The sequence below is a fragment of the Gavialis gangeticus genome, unplaced genomic scaffold (assembly GCF_001723915.1).
Source record: "Gavialis gangeticus isolate Ggan-Ray unplaced genomic scaffold, GavGan_comp1, whole genome shotgun sequence".
Lineage (NCBI taxonomy): Eukaryota > Metazoa > Chordata > Crocodylia > Gavialidae > Gavialis > Gavialis gangeticus.
The window spans coordinates 155,558,721-155,578,680 of NW_017729032.1; the positions used below are offsets into that span (position 1 = coordinate 155,558,721).

The window sequence follows — 19,960 nt, forward strand, 5'->3', positions numbered from 1 at the left end:
AGGGGTTAATGCGACTGTGGGGGATGGGGGAGGGCAGTGATATGCCCATGTCCTGCCCCTCACCCCCAAGCCACAGTCCCCCCCAGCCCTGCTGCTGCCCCTCACTCCCAACCTGTAATACCCTGCATCCTGCCAGGGGGGGTCTCCCCTCCCCAAGCTCCAAACTTCCCTTTGGGAACCCCTCCTTGCCTGGCTCCCAACCCAACACACACACATCCACAACCTTCTACACCTGTATTAATTCCCCCCCCAAACACACACACACACCCCCCACACACCCCCAACCATACAGAGTACTTGCATAATTTTGCATCATGAGTTTTTAGCTGTGTGATTAAAATCACGAGTTATTGCAACTATTTTTTTAATCGTGCAATTAATCATGATTAATTTTTTAATCATTTAACAGCCCTAGAAATAATATGTATGAAATAGTATTATCTCCTAATTCAACAAAACTCTTCAAACTTTTTGGATAAATAGAGGAAATTTATAAAAAAGTTCAATTAAATCATCATATTGTTTGGCTTTTATACCTGAGGGTAGAGTGGTACATTGCAAGTCACACATGTATTTGTTCAAATCTGGAAATTAATGTCTTTTGAACTGTAGCCTATTTCTCTCATATTTCATATTGGCTAGAGTGGAATGTCCAGATAAGGGACTTAAACTCTCACCTAGCAATATTTGCTCAAATTATTTTAAATTCTTTCTGACTTCCCTGGGTTTCTATTTCACTGTCAATATTTCATAATGATTTGCAATCTCTCATTGACAGCATTTTGCCTTCCGGTATCTCGATGTGAACATTTGGTCATTCATATCAATCTTTAAGTTTCATTTCTACAAGTATGACTAAAGGTAATTCCATTATTATTCCCCTTTGGAGGACTAAGTTGGTGCATACGCACTATGTTGATATTTGCACAAAGATGAATTTAATCCTTAATGAGGTCAGGATTATTAATTAAGAGGTAATCACTTCAAATATTTATTTAATTTTCAGTTCCCATGCAAGTCAAATCAATCCTTTTCAGGTTATAAATAAACGGTGAATATATTCCTCAGTCTGTGTTACCTACTTCAGCATTTTAAAAGTATCAGAATCCAAACTGATAACTGTATCATACTATTAATAGAATTAGAGTTAATTAAATTGTAAAATTAAAACTTTTGTTTCCTTAAAAAATAAAACCAATTTTAAATCCTTCCAAAAATACTTGGAAGATGAAAGTCTGGGAGAATAATGTTTTGTCTAGAATGAATAGGAGTTCTAACTAACTGAAATCAGTTAGTATAAATGTTATGCATCTTTTATTGTTATCCTCATGCCAGTTACCAGAGCAGTCATCAAATCTCAAAGTTTGCTATCTGAACATGAAAAATTTCCTTTGGAAAGACATTGGGCTTTAATTGCACTACTGACCTAGTGTGTGGGTGTGTGTATGTGTGCATGCACATGCAAATGAGTGTGCATGTACATGCATGTGTGCATAAAAAATGCTTTCTCCTGTTTCCTTTGTGATTCAAATCAGATTTACCTCCAGGGAATGCTAAACAATATTAGAATAATTTTGGAATAAGATCTGGAAGATGAAGAGGGAGAACAACCTTGGGGTTGAGGATCATAGAATCATAGAATCATAGAAGTAGGGTCAGAAGGGACCTTGTAGATCTTCAAGTCCAACACCCCACCTGGGCGGGAGAAAAGACTGGACTCAAATGAGTCCAGCCAGGTAGTCATCAAGCCTCTTCTTAAAGATCTCCAGGGTAGGAGCCAGCACCACTTCCCTAGGAAGTTGGTTCCAGCTCCTAGCCACCCTAACTGTGAAGTAGTTCTTGTGGATGTCTAATCTAAACCTACTCTCTAATAATTTGTGTCCATTGTTCCTTGTCATGCCAGGGGGCGCTAGGGGAAACAGTGTCTCCCATAAACCCTTCTGGTCCCCCCTAGTGAGTTTATAGACAGTCACCAGGTCCCCCCTCAGCCTTCTCTTGTGAAGGCTGAACAGGTTTAGGTCCTGCAGTCTTTCAATATAAGGTCTGCCCTGTAGTCCCCGGATCATGTGGGTGGCCCTCCTCTGGACCCTTTCAATGTTGTCCACATCCCTCCTGAAACTGGATGCGGTACTCCAGCTGTGGCCTGACCAGCGTCACATAGAGGGGGAGGATCACCTCCCTAGCTTTACTTGAGATGCACCTGTGGATGCACGACAAGGTCCGGTTAGCCCTACCAACCGTGACCTCGCATTGTTGGCCCATGTTCATCTTGGAATCAGTAATGACTCCAAGATTCCTTTCTGCCTCTGTGCTCTCAAGAAGGGAGTCTCCCATTCTATAAGTGTGCTGCTAGTTTCTACTGCCTAAGTGCAGCACCCTGCACTTGTCAGTATTGAAACGCATCCTGTTTGTGTCAGCCCACTCCTGTAACCTATCCAGATCCTGCTGCATAAAGTCTTGTTGTGTATTAAAAGTGGATTATGTAGAATCACACTAGCAAAAATAAATCTATGGGTATGCTCTCAGCACTGTTTAATGAATGACTTCAGAAGCAATGATACAAATGGTGAAGTTTATTGATGTTGAGAAACAAGATAAAAATGTAGCACTCACAGGTGTTATGAGAAATAGAGGTGTAAGTCCATTGTCTGAATAAGACTGACTATAGATTTGAACCAAAGTCTGTCATAACATGGGTGAATGCTCTACTAGACTTGCAGGTAGTTTGGAATGATACACTCATTTCAGATTTTCATAGATAGAATTTAGACATCGAATTTTGGGAAAAAGGAAGTGCCAAACTTGGACACTCAATTGAAGGAGTTCAAAGAATACAAAGAATGTAGTTAAAAGAAGGAAGAAGAGGGGACAATATGAAAGAAGATAAGTAAGAAAGAAATAGACTGAGATTGCTAACATTTTAAAGAGCTGAGTGAAAATGGACTTTTGGGACTGATCCAAAGTTTATTGAAGGTAATAGGATGACTCACTTGAACTTCAGTGGGTGCTGAATCAGGACTATTAGTTTATTTATTAAAATATAAGAGAACATTAATGATGATAGATTCATAACGATGGAAGGCAAGCACTAGATCATGAAGTTATGGTGAAGTAGAGAAATTTGCTGCCACAGGAGGCCATTTAGTTAAACATATGAGAGGGTTTTCAACAAGCTTGGTTATTTAATGCTCATTTATGATAATTGCATTTCTACTTAGATATCTAATACAGGTAATCAAATCCCCTCCTTCAAGCTGAAAGAGGATCCATTCTGGATACCAGGAAGGATTTTTCTCCTTAGATTGACCATAGTGTATAGCTGGCTGGGAGCAGTAAGAAGGGCTTCTGCCCTACTCCTAAGCATCCTTTCTAGATGCCTCTCCTATTGTGAACAATGTGTGTTCAAGTGTATTTCACTGTAACACAAAAATGTGCCATGTTAGCAGCATAGTTTCTATTTGTTTTACATAATTGTAATATCCAGAAGCTAATCAGGACCTGGCCCCATTTTGCTGTATTGTGAAGACCTTTTCTACTGAGGGCTTTATCAGTAAAAATTCACCAGAAAAATCTTATGGCCCATACTACATCCGTACCAGGGCTTTTGCTGGCATAGCTACAAGACAAAAAACAATCCCCCCTGTAATTCATACAGCTATGTTCACCAACCCTTTAAGGACAATCCTGACTGAAGGCATTCATTCAGAGAAGGCAAAAGGCCCCTGCATCCAATAGTTTGAATAAATTCATTTAGAATAACATGTGAGAAATAGATGGAAGAAACAATAGGATGGAGAAGAAAGGGCAGATGAAGGAATCACTGGCAAACCAATTACTTTGGTGTCATTGCAGTGACAGGACAATGGCAATGCCCTCAACTTGCCTGCTTTTACCTGGATCTGTGCTATTTGTTCCTGAATTTGTGCCATGTAGCTGTGTGTGAGGGTGCAACATGGCAATTTTGGGAAATGCTTGGGGTCCAGTAGGTTGCTTTCAGTTGCATAATCCTAGTTAGCAGGTCTTGTATATTTAATTCAGGGAAGAATAGGAAAAATAAGAGACTGATTTACCACTCCTTTACTCCAGGTTGCCGCAATTTCAGTGATTTTGATCAGCTGAGGCCACGGAATTACTAGAGCAATGCTAGGGGAAGGCAATGACAAATCAGGTCTTCAGTGTCCTCTTACAGGGACAAGCTGCAGCCAGTGACAGTGCTGAAATAGAAACCATAGGTAAGGCATTACCTCAGACAAGCTGCTTCCTCTGCTATATTGGAAAAATTTTACAGAAAACAGCCAGTGTGGCTGCTGTTACAGTTGTTATCTATGGCAGTGCTCAAATATCTCATTTTCTTTGCACTTTGGAATGCATGCATTGTCCTGGAAACCACAAATAGCTGGCCTGTAACATTTTCAGGTGGAAACCACTAGCTATGGACTTCAGGGCTATGCAGTATCAAAGGCGTCTCAATGGATTAGCACTTGATTAGTGTCAGAGATTGGTCCTCCTCTTGGTATGGTATAACTTTGAAAGGTTTAGAAGGTATTATGATAGTTTAACACCCCTTAACTAACGATGGCTCCCATTTTAAGTGCCTTTATGATGTTTTTAAGGCAACCTGTGCCAAAATCTCAAGGCTCTGGGAAGGGCAGTCAGTGGAATTGCTCCTCAGCACCCTGCTGCTTCCTTGTCATTTTAATTGACTACCCTTCATACACTTTCGTAGTGGACAGAAAAATCCCACTCTGAAACCACAGTTGTCCAAAAAGCTGCTAGAAGCCACTTCTGGAAGCACTGAGGTGGATGACACATCTCCTACCTACAGCACTACACGCGGCTTGCCCCTCTCCAGCTAAATCTGGCTGCAAAGGGAAAACAAGCAAACACTTTCGGATACGTATTTCTCCGATCAGCCGCCAGAGGATCTCGCAGCCAAGGAAGAGCCGTGCAAGTAGCAGCTCTTCCTTGCCAGGAGAAGAAAGCAACACAGCGGGACCTCATCTCCCTGCCAGCGAGTAGGACAGAGCCATTCAGGAACGCGTCCTGCATCTGGAACAGGGTGAAATCCGTGTACATCTCAGCCCTGCTCCAAAGCAAGGCGGACACTGAAGCTCTGTATTATTCTTTTGAAAGGACTGGTTTCCTCCTAGGGTTTTTTCCCCTCAGGGTGTATTTAGTGCCTGTACCACGGAGCCATCTGTCCTGCCTGCCTGGGCTCAGGGGGTGGGGCAGTGCCAGGGCGGGCGTCGCTCTCCTGGGCGCTCCGGGCGCTGTCCACATCCCGGGTGCTGAAACGGGGAGCTTCGGGGGGCGCCGAGCTGAAAGCGCGCATGCGCACATAGGAGGGACAATGGGAAACCCCTTCCACTTTTGTTGTGCAGCTGGCAGAAGCAAGGTTTCATTTCCTTGTGTGTGGCGGTGATCTCATTTATCTGGGCCAGGCCAGAAAGACCTCTCACGAGCTTTTCCCGACTCCCCTGCTGCTAACAATTGCAGATAACTGTATACCAGCTCCAGTAAACGATTTGCCGTGCAGTCTGTCTGCTTTCATAGGCAACCAAGTACGGTCTTGCTAGAGCACTCTTTTTTTGCTTTGTTTCTCCTCTTGACCGAGCTGGAAAAACTGTTGCTGGACATTGTAACTTGCTTGCTACTCTTTCAAAATCGTCGGTGACTTTATGCTGGACTTTGCTAAAGTGAACTTTAACCGTATCGTTTTATTTCAACAGGGAAGACAAATCAGAGAGCCTGAATACTTGTATAAAACCTGCTACATGATCTCATGGTGAAGGAAAGCCCATATTCCCCTTGCTCTTAAGAGAGCAATTGTTTCCTTCAGTGAGTTTACGCGACGCTGTTAAATACTTTCCCGCCACAACATGCACTTACACCCTCTGTCTTAATTGGCTTCACACACCAGGAAGACGGTTACTGATCTGGAAAGAAAAAAAGATGCCTAAAATTCATGAAACCTTGCAAACGAAGCACGTCAAGCCATTACAAAAGTAGGGTTTTCATTTGAATAAACATTTCAAAGGAAAACCTCAACATAGGCATTATGAATTGTAAGGGCCCGGCAATAAAAAAGAGCCTACATTTGAACTTCTGATCTCCCCCCTCCCCTCATTTTACACACACACACACGTCTACAGTTGCACTGGGTTCCCCTACTGGCGACATAAGAGCTATGCACGTTTTATATAACAGGTGATTAGTATTAATTTACATTAATTGCAATGGGGTAAAGTCAACAGAAAAGAGAAAACTACTAAATAATCTGTTAACTGGAAGTGTCCTTTCCAATAAATGTGCATCACTGGAATTAATTGCCTAGATCATGTCGGATTTCCTCTAATCTGTAGCATTCAAGCAATAAATAACTTAGGGCACAGAAATCCTTCTCTCTCTGTAAATAACTACTTTTAGACTTCATATATAGGCTATTCTAATCGCAAGATTGCAATTGTATGCGTAACTCTGTTTTGCACTTAATGGACATTTGGAAAGCCCTTTAAGAGGGAAAAGAAGGGATCAGGCTTTAACATTTGACTTTCGCACCCGAACAAACTTGTACGGGACATTTTTTTTTTATCTATGTGTTTGCGTAAATCACAGCGCTGTCTTGGTTTGCACTCTGAAGTAGTGGGGGAGATGGCTGTTACTTGGATACGGGTAGTAAAAAAGCTAGGGAAGTCAATAAAACCACTTTAAAGGCAGTATACTAATATAGGGTGTTCAGATTGTTACTTGGCTTGAATACATTTTGGGTCAGTCTTATTTCCCAACCCTCATTTCCTACCAGCAGAAAATAAATAGTTTAGAAGTACCCACTGGAAAAGTCTTTCTTTTTTTAAAGCTGGGCTGTCTGCTGTGTTATCCGCTCCAACATCTAAACCACCTCTAATCACCTCCGATAGCTCTGAATGGGCAATCAGCCGGCCCATTTGGGACCACAGTTGTCAAGTAGGCACTCTGGATGCCCGCTTGGGCTAATTATCCTGGAATTCCCTCCCAGCAGGACTGCATTATCGGGCTCTCCTCCCCTCGGGCGTCTGGGGACCCGGACGTGGCAGCCTCGGGATCGGTGCCACCCTCCTCCTGATTGCAATGGGGAGAGACCTCCCCGCGAGTGCCAGGCAATGCACAGCGATGAAGCGCCCGGCTGGCTCTTCTACCGCCCCTCAGCAGCTGTCAAGGCGCTTTTCCTTGTGAGGAGCAAACCAAAGGGGATGGGTCCCTGCTAGTGGGGATGGATCGAGCCCAGGCAGAGCAGCTCCCTAGGAGAAATTGCCCCTGACGCCTGTCCTCTAATTGCACCGGGGATTCTCCTCCTCCCCCCTTCTCCTTGTGTGCATTGTTACGGAAGGGGGTGGGGGAAGGCTGCTCGGACACCTGCTCCTGTTGGACCACCCGGGTACCTGTTGGTCAGTGATAGGAGGCAGGGTGCCGCTCCACGTCCATCTCTCCTCTCCGCCCGGGCTCTCGCGCCGCGCTGCAGTGCCGGGGCCGGGGTAGGTGATCCGCTGGGGGGATTGGTGCTCCACTTTTTCCGCCTGTTGTTCTGGCGGGGCTCTGGCCGTACGCAACCTAAGGTGCCTGGCTAATGCCATTCTGGGAAGCAGGAGGGGCCGCGTCCTTCCTCCAGACAATTCATTGCCGGCGGGGGGGAGAAAGGGCTGGAGCGCCGGAGCTGCTGAACACCTGTCACACCGTGGAGCCTGATTTATACCTGGAGCTGGACGGACCTCCTTGGGGCTTTTCTGGAGCACTTTAAAGGGGGATATCCTCTTCGAGAGCCCAGGAGAAGAGGACAAGAGCTTCATGCTATTCCCCTCCTCTCCCCCGGGTGAATATTCCTGCAACGTATATATCGCGTTTATCCTTCTCCAGTCAACTGCACCTTTTACCTGGCCGGAGCGGCTCAGATCATGTCAGCTAAGCTTCTAGTGGCTTTCTTCCTCCTCTCTGTATTCCAAGCCTGGTAAGTCTGCCCTGTGCGCTGCTTCTAGTTTGGGGATGATGGAGGGGAGGGGGGGTGTTTTCTTTTTCCCCACCAGTATGATGTGTGTGTCTCATGCTGGACTGTCACCCCCGCCCCCCCGGAGAGTTTGCAAGGTACTTAGTGCGAGAAGCACATCAGGGTGCGCTCTCCTTTCATTTTTACCCCCATGATGCTCTGCAATAGCGTTAGCCTGGTTTACACCAGGCAGTGGGTCTCCAACTCCTCCGCAGACAGGGAATTACCCTCCAAGCCGGGTTTTATATTCTTATTGCTAGGCTCAGGGTCGCCACTTAGTGCCTGAAGCTCGTTAGGCTCCGAGCTTCGATAACGCCTTTCCACCTTACCTGGCTTCGCAGAAAAGTTTTTTCCTTACTTCTCACTTTAGGGAATTAACCCAGCCTTGCCAACGCTTACTGACACGGCACTAAAGCAGGGCTGGGGTGCCAGGGCTGGCTAACCGGATTGCTTGTGCAGCTGTTCCCACTTAATAGACACGTTGCAGTTCCTTTCCTGTACCAGGTATTGTCTGACTAGGTCAGGGATGACACTGAACCAAGATGTGGGGGGGGGGGTTGTTTTTCCCCTCCCTTAGGTTAGCCTTCAAAATCCTTGGCTCCAGGATTTGAGAAGGCATAAAGCTTGGGAAAGCAAAGGCAGGATGCTCTACCTGCAGGCAAGTGAGGTCAGTCTAGGAGAGCAGGCAAGCCCAAGCTCCAAGTCACCAAAGGGGCACTGCAAAAAGTCCTTTGAATCTCCTGCGATGCTGATTTCTCAGAAGGATCACAGCGATCCTTTGGTGCTTGGATCAAAACAGCAATCTCCTCTGGGGGTGTTTATCTAAAACAATCATGGAAATATCTCTGCTGGAAATCTCACTGTGGAAATGCCACCCTGGGAAATGTTCTGAGATTACCTCTGTGGGTCCCCAGGAACCTCTCCCCTCCCCGACCCCCCCCACCCCACCTTTTTACTTCCTAGGGATAATCCCTACCTCACCCGAGTTGCATTCAAGTGGGATGCAGCACTGAAGGAGTAAATTACTCAGGACTGGGCCTTCCAGCAGCTCCAAGGACCAAGTCTTTAAGTGAGGGAAGCTACCTTGTTATTGAGCTTTTGAATAAAATGAAGATGTGTCAAAAATGTAAATGATTTCCCACTTCTTACACCATAGATCAATTGTTAGGACCTGCCGGAGGGTTGGGGGGTGGGTGCTGAGGAAGGAAAGGTGAAAGAAAAGCAACCCCCCCCCAAAAAAAATCAAACCAAAACAAAAAAACAACCCAGACATCAAAAACTCCTCCTCCCAGCTCCTGTGAGGAGATGCCCCAGCATTTACATCTATCTGGATACCAAATACTGTAAACTCAAGCCAAACCCAGCATTTCTCATTGGATACCATTCTTGAAGACCATTAAGTCTCCTACATAATAACTGCAGGGAACCCAGCCAGAGGAATCCCTCCCTAACAGAGCAGCTGCAGTGAAGTGAAAAAGATAAAGTTTAGAGTTAATTTGCTTCCTCTCTTCCTCTCCCCCCCACCCCACAAGCAGAAAATCTCTTTCCTAATCATTTTCAAGCACTGAGATGCAAATTCCTGGTTATGTGGACAATTAGATTTTTTTTCCCCAGTCTGTGTGCCAGTGCTTCCCTCTTAGTTCCCCTTATGCTGTAGTAGTACTGCCTCACTGGATGTTCAATTTTTCCTCCATCCCAAAAAATTCCAGATCTACCCCTTTGATTATGACTGACAAGTATTAAGGTCTGAAATGCAAGATCTCTGAATTGAGGCTAGAGAAAACTGTACCACTTGCCAAGAGATCATTGCACACACTGGTTTCAAGCTTCTCTGTTGTGTTCCTTGTGCACCTCACTTTTGTCTTTTCATAATAAAGCCTGTGTTACCTAATGAGGATTTGGAAGGCTGACAGGTCTTCTGCCTATTTCCTAAATGCCAAGGATTGCGTCCCAATTTTCCTGTAAATGTCGAAAAGGCTGAAGGTCTGGGAATATGGCTGTCACTCCTAGAAGTGAGAACTAAGCAGTGAAACTGCAGCCTTAAAGCTTAGTAAGACCTTAATTGTTCAGAGGCAAACAAGGGAGGTAATAAATTGCTTGCAAAAAATTTACATAATGTACATCACTGTAGTTAGCATAGATTACTTTGAATAATTTTAGCCACCTCTCTCCACCCCCAGTTGCAATCAAGCACCTAGTTAGGCACACAAAACCTCCAGGGTGAAGCTCTGTGGGAAGCAATCCACTGAAGGGAGAAGATTTAAAAGACTTGGCAATTATCCGATTTTTGTTGATTATTGGTTTTAAGGAACCTGCAAACTAATGTGTAAACTATTTTATAACACTGAGAGGATTAAATTAATTCAGTCCTCATTGAAACTCCTGCAGCTGCAGGGTAGTTCCAATGGTGCAGCTCAGGCCAGAATTTAGCTGGTCCTTGGCTCACATTCACCCAACCATGCAGGTTGTTAGTTATGGGACACAAGCCATGTATATCTAAATGATGCATTCTTTCCAAGCAGTTCAATGAATTATAGCATTGCAAATATGTGGCTTATCACAAGACTCAAAAGAAAAGAAAATATCTTAGATTGAGTGACACATGAGCAAGATGATCTGAAAATTGCAGCTTATGCACCACAAAATAAACTTTCATCCTTTCAAACATACTCCCATTCAGTTCTTAACTATTCACATGTGATCCTACAAGCTTTCCACACAAAGGACTCTCAGTGCCTCCATTTAGAAATGTTTTTATATAGATTCCATAATCAAGAAATAAGTTCTTTACATTCGGCTTATTCTTTGCAAAAGCCTCAAAAAGGATCCTAAAAGAACAACTTAATTTCTTATGTGTATTTTTACCCCATTTATATGGCATGCCTGCACTGGTGTATTGACGGGGGGACGGGTGGGCCATGCCCTCGGGCACTGGCTGGGGAGGGGGGCAGAGGCTGGGTCCTCTAGGGGTACTTGGTCCCCCGGCACCACTTCTGGATTCATTCCTGGGGTTTCCAGGCTTGATGATTGGATGCTGAGGAATCCCCCCTCCTCCCCATCCTGCTTGGCAGCAGATGTGGAGGACATATATGGAAGCATTGGCTCCCCGGTGCCATAGACCCATGGTGCACCACTGCATGCCTGTAACAAGCAATCCAGGCATATTTAAAATGCATATACAAAATAAGAATAAAGTATCATTGTTGGTGGGTGAATGTACATGAGAGAGAGAGAAGGGGAGAGGGAATGCAAAGTACTGTAACACCTACCAAAGGAGAAACAAACTCCAAAATTAACTCAGTGAAAACCCCAAGTTAATTTATAAAAGTAGCAAGGTGCCTAGAAAATAAACAAATTGGCACTGGGAGACGGGGAAGAGCAAGGCCAAGGGTCTAAAGCCTGGTCAATGCTTGCAGTGAAAACTGAACTTTGACTTGAGCAGATCCTTGGTGTGGACAAGAACCATGAATTTTATACTCAAGGCACAAAGCCATGGAGAATAAGTGGTTAGTTTTTAGGCTGGAAAGTAGTAAACACTGGGGTCCCCCAGGGATCCATGTTGGGACCAGTGCTGTTTAACATATTCATAAATGGTCTGGAAAAGGGGGAGTAGCAAGGAGGCCAAACTTGTGGATGACGTAAAATTATGCAAAGTGGTAAAGACCAAGGCAGACTATGAGGAACTACAAAAGGATCTGGCACATTTGAGCAAATGGGCAATTAAACGGCAGGTGCAGTTCAATGTAGATAAGTGTAAAGTGATGCACCTTGGCAAAAATAACCCAAACTATACCTACAGTATGGTGGGCTCTTCATTAACTGTTACTACACAGGAAAGAGGTCTGGGAGTCATTGTGGACAGCTTGCTAAAAACACCAGCTCAGTGCTCAGCAGTCATCAAAAAGGCAAATAAATAAAATAAAATAAAAATGTAGGAATTATTAAGAAGAGAATTGTAAATTAAATTGAAAGTATCATCATGCCTCTTTATAAATCTATACCTTGAATACTGTGTCCAATTCTGGTCCCTACATCTCAAGGATATAAAAGAACTAGAGAAAGTCCAGAGAAGGGCAACAAGGTTGACTGGTGGTATGCAGGGGCTCCCCTATGAGGAGAGAGACTAAAGAAGCTAGACTTACGAAGTTTAGAAAAGAGATGCTTGAGGGAGACATGGTAAGTGTTTATAAGTTATTAAACAGTGAAGAGAAAGCAAACTGGGATTTATTATTTACTCTTTCTCAACACAAGAACTAGGGGGTCACAAAATTAAACTAGCAGGTAGTATGTTTAAAACTAACAAAAGGAAATTATTTTTCACACTGCACATAATTACAGTATAGGTCTCACTGCAACCAGATATTGTGGAAGCTGACAAATTAGCCAGATTCAAAAAAGGGACTGAACACATTATTGGAGGAAAGGGATATCAGTAGCTATTGAGCATGGCAGTTAGGGATACAGCCTTTGGATCAGAACTTCTTTGACCCTACATGCGGCAGACTGCAAGTGAGAGGAACAGTAAAAACAAAACAACCCTGGTCATACCTAGTTCTATTTCCTTTTCAGCACTCCATCACTGGGTGACATGGCATACTGGGAAAGATAGAGCTATTCTTACATATATTCTTGTTCTTGTGCAGTCGTTTTCATCTGTGCAAAATAGCATCAGATCAGAAGGGCAACCTGTAAGGTAGAAGGCACAGATATTACCCTCCCTCTATCCTTCGTGTACATTTCTTGTCAATTTGAGCATCCCAGATGTTCTTGAGGGATCAGGTAGAAGTAGACGCCAAGATACTAAGGACCCAAACTGTTAAAAGCTTCATAAATTAAGCTCAACTCTTTGCCTTGCACTTGGGAAGGAGCTACACTGGCAAAAACAGTTTCCTACATGTGAAAGCTGCATTAACTGGGCAGTCACATCCTGCACTAGCTGACTAGTTATTATCTTATTTTATTATTATAATCATAAAATACGGATAATCCAGCTCTTAAAGAAAGAAGAATTTTAGCTTTCAAAATCCCCCTGGAATGGAACTGTAGAAAAGTATCATTAAAAGTGTAAGGCTTTGATTCTGAGATTCAAACTGACTTACGCAATGTATTTATGTGCTTGTGGTAATCCATATTACACTCAAGAAGCAAGTTCTTAATTCTAAGCCCTGTATGACATTAGGTTCTGAATTTTAAAAGCACTGAGAATATAATAATTTATTAATAGGATGAAATGATCAGTAAGTATTAAAAGATCTGAATTTTTAATATTCTTATTAGCCTGCTGTGCAGGAGATGAATCAGTTGTGTTGAAAAAGTCATATGATAATACTGCAGGATATTCACTTACCATGGGAATCTGACAAGTTAACAACTATAGGTAGGTTGAATGTATGTATGAGTATGTGAATGTGCATGCTGGGGAGAAAGAAGAGGGGATAGACGTAGTTTGATACCTGCATTAATTCACATCTTAAAGTTCCACTTGGACATAATGGTAGAAGATGACTTATACATTTAGTGTCCTATATACTTTTATCAATAACAGCACATCCTTTAACAAAATTCAAAGAAATTGGTAGCTGTTCTGCAACAAGAACTCCAAAACTTTTTCAAGTGTCTGAGGCAATTTTGTGACAATATAAATTTGGACTGAATTCTTAAAAGATAACATCTAATTTTTTTAACGCAGTTCTAGGAAAGTTGAAGAGGATGAATATGAAGATGTAACAGCTAACCAGAAATGGGTATTAGCTCCCAAAACACAAGACACAGATGTGACTCTCATACTAAACAAGTTGCTGAGAGAATATGACAAAAAACTACGGCCAGATATTGGAAGTAAGTGCTCTCTCTTTTTTCTTTATAGGAGAGAAAAGATAAAAGAGTAAACAGATGCTATTATTTTGTGTTTCTATGACTCTGGGTTGTGTGCACAACACTAAGATTAGGAATGAAATTTTTTCAGAGTTTGGGAAAGTTCAGCCCTAGAATTCTAATGCAGATGTTTAATGGCAGCATCTCATGGCAATTTGTAAATGCTGTTTCTCACTGGACTGTTGAAGACATCTTAATACAGTCAGGGCTATTTTAAACATGGGCAGGTTGAAGGACAAGAAGTCTATATGGCTAGCCTACCAGATCTCTTGGCAGGTCATTGGAAAAATCAGAAATAGACTTATTTCTGAACAAGGCAGGTGAGCAAAGCAAAGAAAATCCCAAACAACCCACCCCCCTCTGAGCCCACAGCTCTGTGCACCCCAATGAAGGATAGAAGTAACACGGGATGACAGGGGAACAGATAATAACTTGTTTGTCTTCAGCATCCGGCTGTCTTGGGAAAAAGATGGACTGACAAAACCTAACTAATGTTATTTACACTATAATTCAACCTTGGTGTGGCAGAATTTATGGCAGAATTTTACCCCTAATTCTTTTAGAGTAATTCTCCACTGGATTGTGTGGCCAGTTTGCATAATGTGCTATTAATATATTTTTAGAGAAGTGAGGGATCATGAACAAAACAGAACTCGGGTGACAGCAAGCACATTATTTTACCAGCTAGTGGTCCGATGAGATTTGAGGCAAGCAGGATGAGGCTGCAGACAACTCTTATTTATTTAATGGGTGCCAACCAGTTAGACTCTAGTACAATACCAGCAAATCTACCTAATACTAATAGAATAGCTAGAAGGAACCTTTTAATCATTTTGTTTTACTGTACTCAGGGACCATGTTTGACATCTGTTTGATATCTGTGTTATCTTTTCATCATGCTAATTTGTCAGACTAGATTTGGATAATCTTCAATACCTGATGGGGTAAATTTTTTTCTAAATCCTAAGGGTAACATAGTTCCCAGTCAGCATTAACATCTGCAAGAAGTTTGAGGAAAGATACTTTATTTGACTCTGTACTCCATGTCCTCACATCACGAACTTGAATGAAGAGGATAAATTATGGTTATGTCCACATGGCACAAGATAATCCTCCAGAATCTTAGTACCAGTTTCCTTAAGAGTAGTTGCAACACATTTTCCAAAACAGTGAAAGATTATTTACTGATAAAATAATTGCGCTTTTCTCTTCTGAATTGTTCTTAAATCTTGTTTTAGTTTACCTAGTTTATTTACATTTTTTACCAAAACAGTACATTAAAATGATCAGTAAAATAAAATTATATGTAATAAAATAACAGCATTTATATAAATTTCTATTTGAAATAGTTAAATCACACAATACCTCATGTATGTTACCAGAGAGAGATTCTGCAGCTCAGTGTTGCAGTTTATTTACCGTAATTTTTATAAGGATCCCTGGCAACACTACCTTTATCTACTGTAATTTTTTATAAGGACCCCTGGCAGCACTCCCAGACATGAACAAACTTCTTCCTACAGCAGCCATGTGATATAGAAAAGTAACATTGACATTTAATAGATAAGAAATTGACTCACTTGCCCACAGTCACACAAAGAGCTTGCAGTATTGTGCTCAAGCCTTTTGAAGCCTAGTTCAGTATTATGACCACAAGCTTCAAGGTATATCAATTTATGACTAGAGATAAATGAAGAACACTAAACTTTCTTCCTTATCTGAGGCATGTGTAGCATAAAGGAACCAGGAAAAAGTGCATTAGATACCATGGTGCATAAAAGACAAATGCACAGTTTGGAACACTAACTAAGAATAGTTTTACAGAAGTGCAGGTAATGCCACTGAGTAAACTGTTAAGGCCAAAATTAAGCTAATTGAAAACACCAAAGGTTAAATCCTGTAAAAGGACACATTAACTTGCTCCTTAAGGGGTTTTTGTTAGTTCAGCATTTTCTGAATGCTGAAAGCAAATCTGCTACTCCACAAAGCAATGACCAAACACCATTTTATGCAAAATGCTTGGTCAGTATATTCAGAAATGGGTGGTTCAACTTAGGCTTCTACATAGATGGCCTGATTTTTCAAAAGCACTGAGCACCCAGAACCTGCTGCCAATAGGAGTTTTCTGTTTGCTCTGTGCATTTGGAATTTAGGTCACTTACATAGATGACTAACTACAGATTTAGGAAGCCAGCTTTAGGGTCCTCTATTTGAAAACTTCAAGGGTTTGTGGCATGGCAGAGCACACCAATCATACAGTGAAGTCATCCATGGTCTTTTATTCTGCCCAGGATATCTGAGTGTTCACATACCAGACTTGAACCATTTAGTATTTCAGCCTGGCACCACTTCCAGATCAGGCAGAAGGCAGGGCTGGGTGGAAGATTAGAAACCTGAGCGGTTCAGGGCATGAGCTTTCATAGACAACAGCATACTATCCCTTACTGAGTGACCTATACATGAGCTCTGACACATTCTAGTTAGAATGCTCTAGCATTGCCACAATGTCGTGTGTATTAAGTCCCCCGCACTTCAAAATGGCTGCAGGAGCACTTTAACTAAAACTCATTGAATGGGGACTTAATACATGTGATGCTGTGGCGTTTTAGTTGGAGGAGCTCTCTGGGAACTGCTCTAATTAAAATGCCACTCCCCCGCCTCACTCCTGAGCACATGTATAGGCAGTCTAAAAGCACGAGAGATTTGGTGTTTGAAAGCATTGTAGAATCACTCTCTTTCCAAAGCTAACCGCTCATGAATGAAAGTGGTAGGACATCACGTTTGCAGCTATAGGGTGCTTCAAGTTTTAGATGAGCCTGAATGTACAACCTAAACATAAGGCAAAGCTACTACAGGTACTTCAGGGGACTACTGAGCTAATACTTTCAAAACAGGTAAAGGAAATTGTTGGGATTCAAAATCAAAGCAACATCTAACTAATGATGTCATTGTCTGGCCCTGCTGCCAAACATGTCCATGGGTTTTTTTCCTCTACAAATACCACAGCATGTGGGGTAGCAGATTGATTTTATCTGTTGTTTTTTGGCAGTTTTCCATTATGTCATAGAGCAATAATTACTTTCTGAATTGAAAAGAAAGAAAAGCTTCTTAAATTTCACAGCTTACACCACAGCTTTAGTAAAAATGACTTTTCAAGGAAAGATTGCATCTTTCCTACTCACTTTCTGGGTATAATTGTGTGGCTAACCACACCAACTCCAACTGGCCCAGGGAACAGGAGCATCCAATCTTGCCTGCAGACCTTTTCTGCAGTGCTTCCAAAGCCAGATGCTCAAGAGCCAGATTCAAGCCTAGTGAAGTGACAGGAACAATACATTTCCTCCAGTGGGTTTTGCATCAAGCCCTGAGTGCATACCAGACAATTCCCTCCCCCACATACTCTGGATTATGATCTGACATTTAGTCAAAGAACAACTGCTATCCCTTCATATTTATTAACCTAATTGCATGAAAAATAATGGGCCCTGTTTTAGGAGATTTAATATTGCCTGAGATCTAGAAAACATGACACACATCAAACCTCCATTCATTGGTCAGATTTTGCCATTTCCTTAAATTTTCCATCTGATGTTAGAACCTGGTTCTGTGTTGCATAAAAGTAGTAGATCAACAGCTATGCCAAAATACATTTCCTTTCAATTTAGTTTATTTAAATAAAATTATCATGCCCACTTAGCTTATGTACAGTTTAGCTTGTGAATGACCTTCCAAACAAGTGAAAGCTAGTTTCACACTGCTATCTTACTTAGATTTCATTTTTTTTATGTGATAGAGTTGATCTTGGACTCTTAGAGAAAATGTTATTGTTTCAAAAGTAATTTTTTTTAACTTCTTATGGACAGAGCCATTGCATTCTGTAATATAATTTTATATCTAAAATATAACATGCTGTTCATTCTATTTTTGGTAACAGTCACCTTACCACAATGAAAGGCTTTCAGTGGGAGAAACTTTGCATACAAAATAAGGATTAACATGAAATAAGCACATAGACAGCAGAACTCCTACCCCCAACCTAGACATGTGGTCAAGTAATAGTAAACTGTAACACTTACATAACGAAGGCACTGAGTTTATGTTACCCAACAACTATAGAAGCTTTCTGGCACACTTTCAGTGCCATCCTATACCTTGACAAAAGGATTGCCTACAGTAGGAAGGCCCATTCTTATCTCTTGTTAGCTAATGTGATAACTACCATAAGACAGTGATGCAATGGTAAAGCAGATTGTAACCGGTGCCCTTTTGGTGGCGTGCAACCAGGCGCAATGCGAGTTTTTTGGTCTTTGCCTCTGGGCCTTGTTCAACAGCCAGTGCTTATCTTAATATCTATGCCTGTCTCCTAGGCCTCCCTTCTCACCTGCCATGACTTTGATTTTCTTTACTTAGACTGGGAAGTTGCCACAGGTTAGGGATTTCAGGCAAGACTAATGGCTGTTTCCTTGAGCCTCCCTTTTCACCCTGGCCGTTCACCAACCAGCTGTTACATCATACATGCTCAAAGTCCTTTTAGGTCAATTCTGTGTCAATAATAATCATCCAGTTAACTTAATAAAGTCTTATTATAATTTATAAAGAAAATGGCGTTATTAAAGAACTCACAATTTGATGTTCTCTGGTCTCATATATTTATGTCTTGTTATGTGACTCCTTGGAGAATGCTATGATCTGAGTCCTGCTCTGGTGTCCCATTGGCTAGACCTTTCTCCAAGTGACTGGTCTTGGACTGCTTGGTGTCTGGGGTAGACTGCCTATGCCAAACCAGTCCTGGTCCCTCGACCAGCTGCTTTTGTCTTTTTGGACTTCAAGCTCATGCCAGTTTTCCCTGGCTTGCTTGCCCTGATCCTAGTCTTCCCCAGCTTGGTTCTGCTGGTGCCAGTCTTCTCTGGCATGCAAGTAAAGCTGCCTTTGCCAGTCTTCCCCAGATAGCCTGATCCACTGCTGGTCTTCCCTGGTGTGCAGGCAAGGCTGTCTTCTCTGGTCTTCCCCGGCATCTCTCTGTTGCCGGTATTCCTTGGTGCCTCCAACTGTTTGCTGCCTTTCTTTTAAAGCTGGCTTGCTACTTCCATCCATACTGGGAGAAGCAGACTGCCTTCCTGCCCCCACCCCTCCACAAGGGCCATCCATTTTCTTTTTGGAGTCTGGCATTTTCCTTCTTGCCAGTCTCTGATTGGGACTATCCTGGAGCGTGGGGGGTGTGCTCCCACACTGATATAGCATTTAACATGAACTAACAGGTCAACATCAACCTGTGATTTTTTTTTTATTGATTTCATGTTGATCAGACCAGAAATTAATTTTTTTTCATTGAATTTTTTATGGAACAAAAAACAATTTCCTTATCTCCAGTATGTAACCCATGCTCCTATGTAACTCAATACCATATTTTAATACAGGGAATTTCAGTTTCAAAGCTGAAGCTGGGCTTACCTGCAGGGAAACAGAAAGTAAGGAGAGGGAAGGGGAGGAGGGGGGAAGGACTGCTCTGATATTGACTGTGTAGCTGGCCAGTGACTGTGATCCTTCCCTGAGGTCCCTTTCAATGCCAGTGCTCTGGGGGAGGGGTGGAAAAACAGCATAAAAGGCAGCATTGTTTGAACTGGCCTGCTTTCTGCCTTGGTGTCAGTTACTGAGCTATCTTCCAGAAGCTCAGCAGCATTAGACAACAAAGGCTACTACTATTGATTTCCTACTTGCTATTTAGCAAGTGGGATTCCACAATACCTTTTGCTTTCTTTCTATACCCTTTTATTTTATTATTATATTCATTGATTGATTCTTTTCAATTTCATACTTGTATTGCATATTATAATATAGAAAGTATATATGAAAACACATATATACATTTATATATTTTAATTTTATTTATTATAATTGCATATTATAATATATAATTTATATAGGAAGACACATATATACTTTATATATTTTTATAAAGACAAGATGCTACAAAACACAGCATGAAGCATGTTGGAAAGTTCCACCTCCCCTAAACTGAGACGCAGCCTCTTTGCTACAACAAGCAGGCATGAGGCTTCCACTAGTACA

The 19,960-nt window shown here is 42.1% G+C and overlaps 1 protein-coding gene across 1 annotated transcript in view; it reads left to right on the forward strand.

Annotated features, from left to right (window-relative positions):
• Positions 1-7,091: 7,091 nt before the first annotated feature.
• The window catches only part of LOC109303301 (gamma-aminobutyric acid receptor subunit gamma-3-like), a 128,226-nt gene continuing 115,357 nt past the window's right edge, over positions 7,092-19,960 (forward strand). The window contains exons 1-2 of the mRNA XM_019525495.1: positions 7,092-7,981; positions 13,707-13,855. Coding sequence (XP_019381040.1) covers positions 7,929-7,981; positions 13,707-13,855 — 202 coding nt within the window. The 5' untranslated portion in view covers positions 7,092-7,928. The remainder of the gene's footprint in view (positions 7,982-13,706; positions 13,856-19,960) is intronic.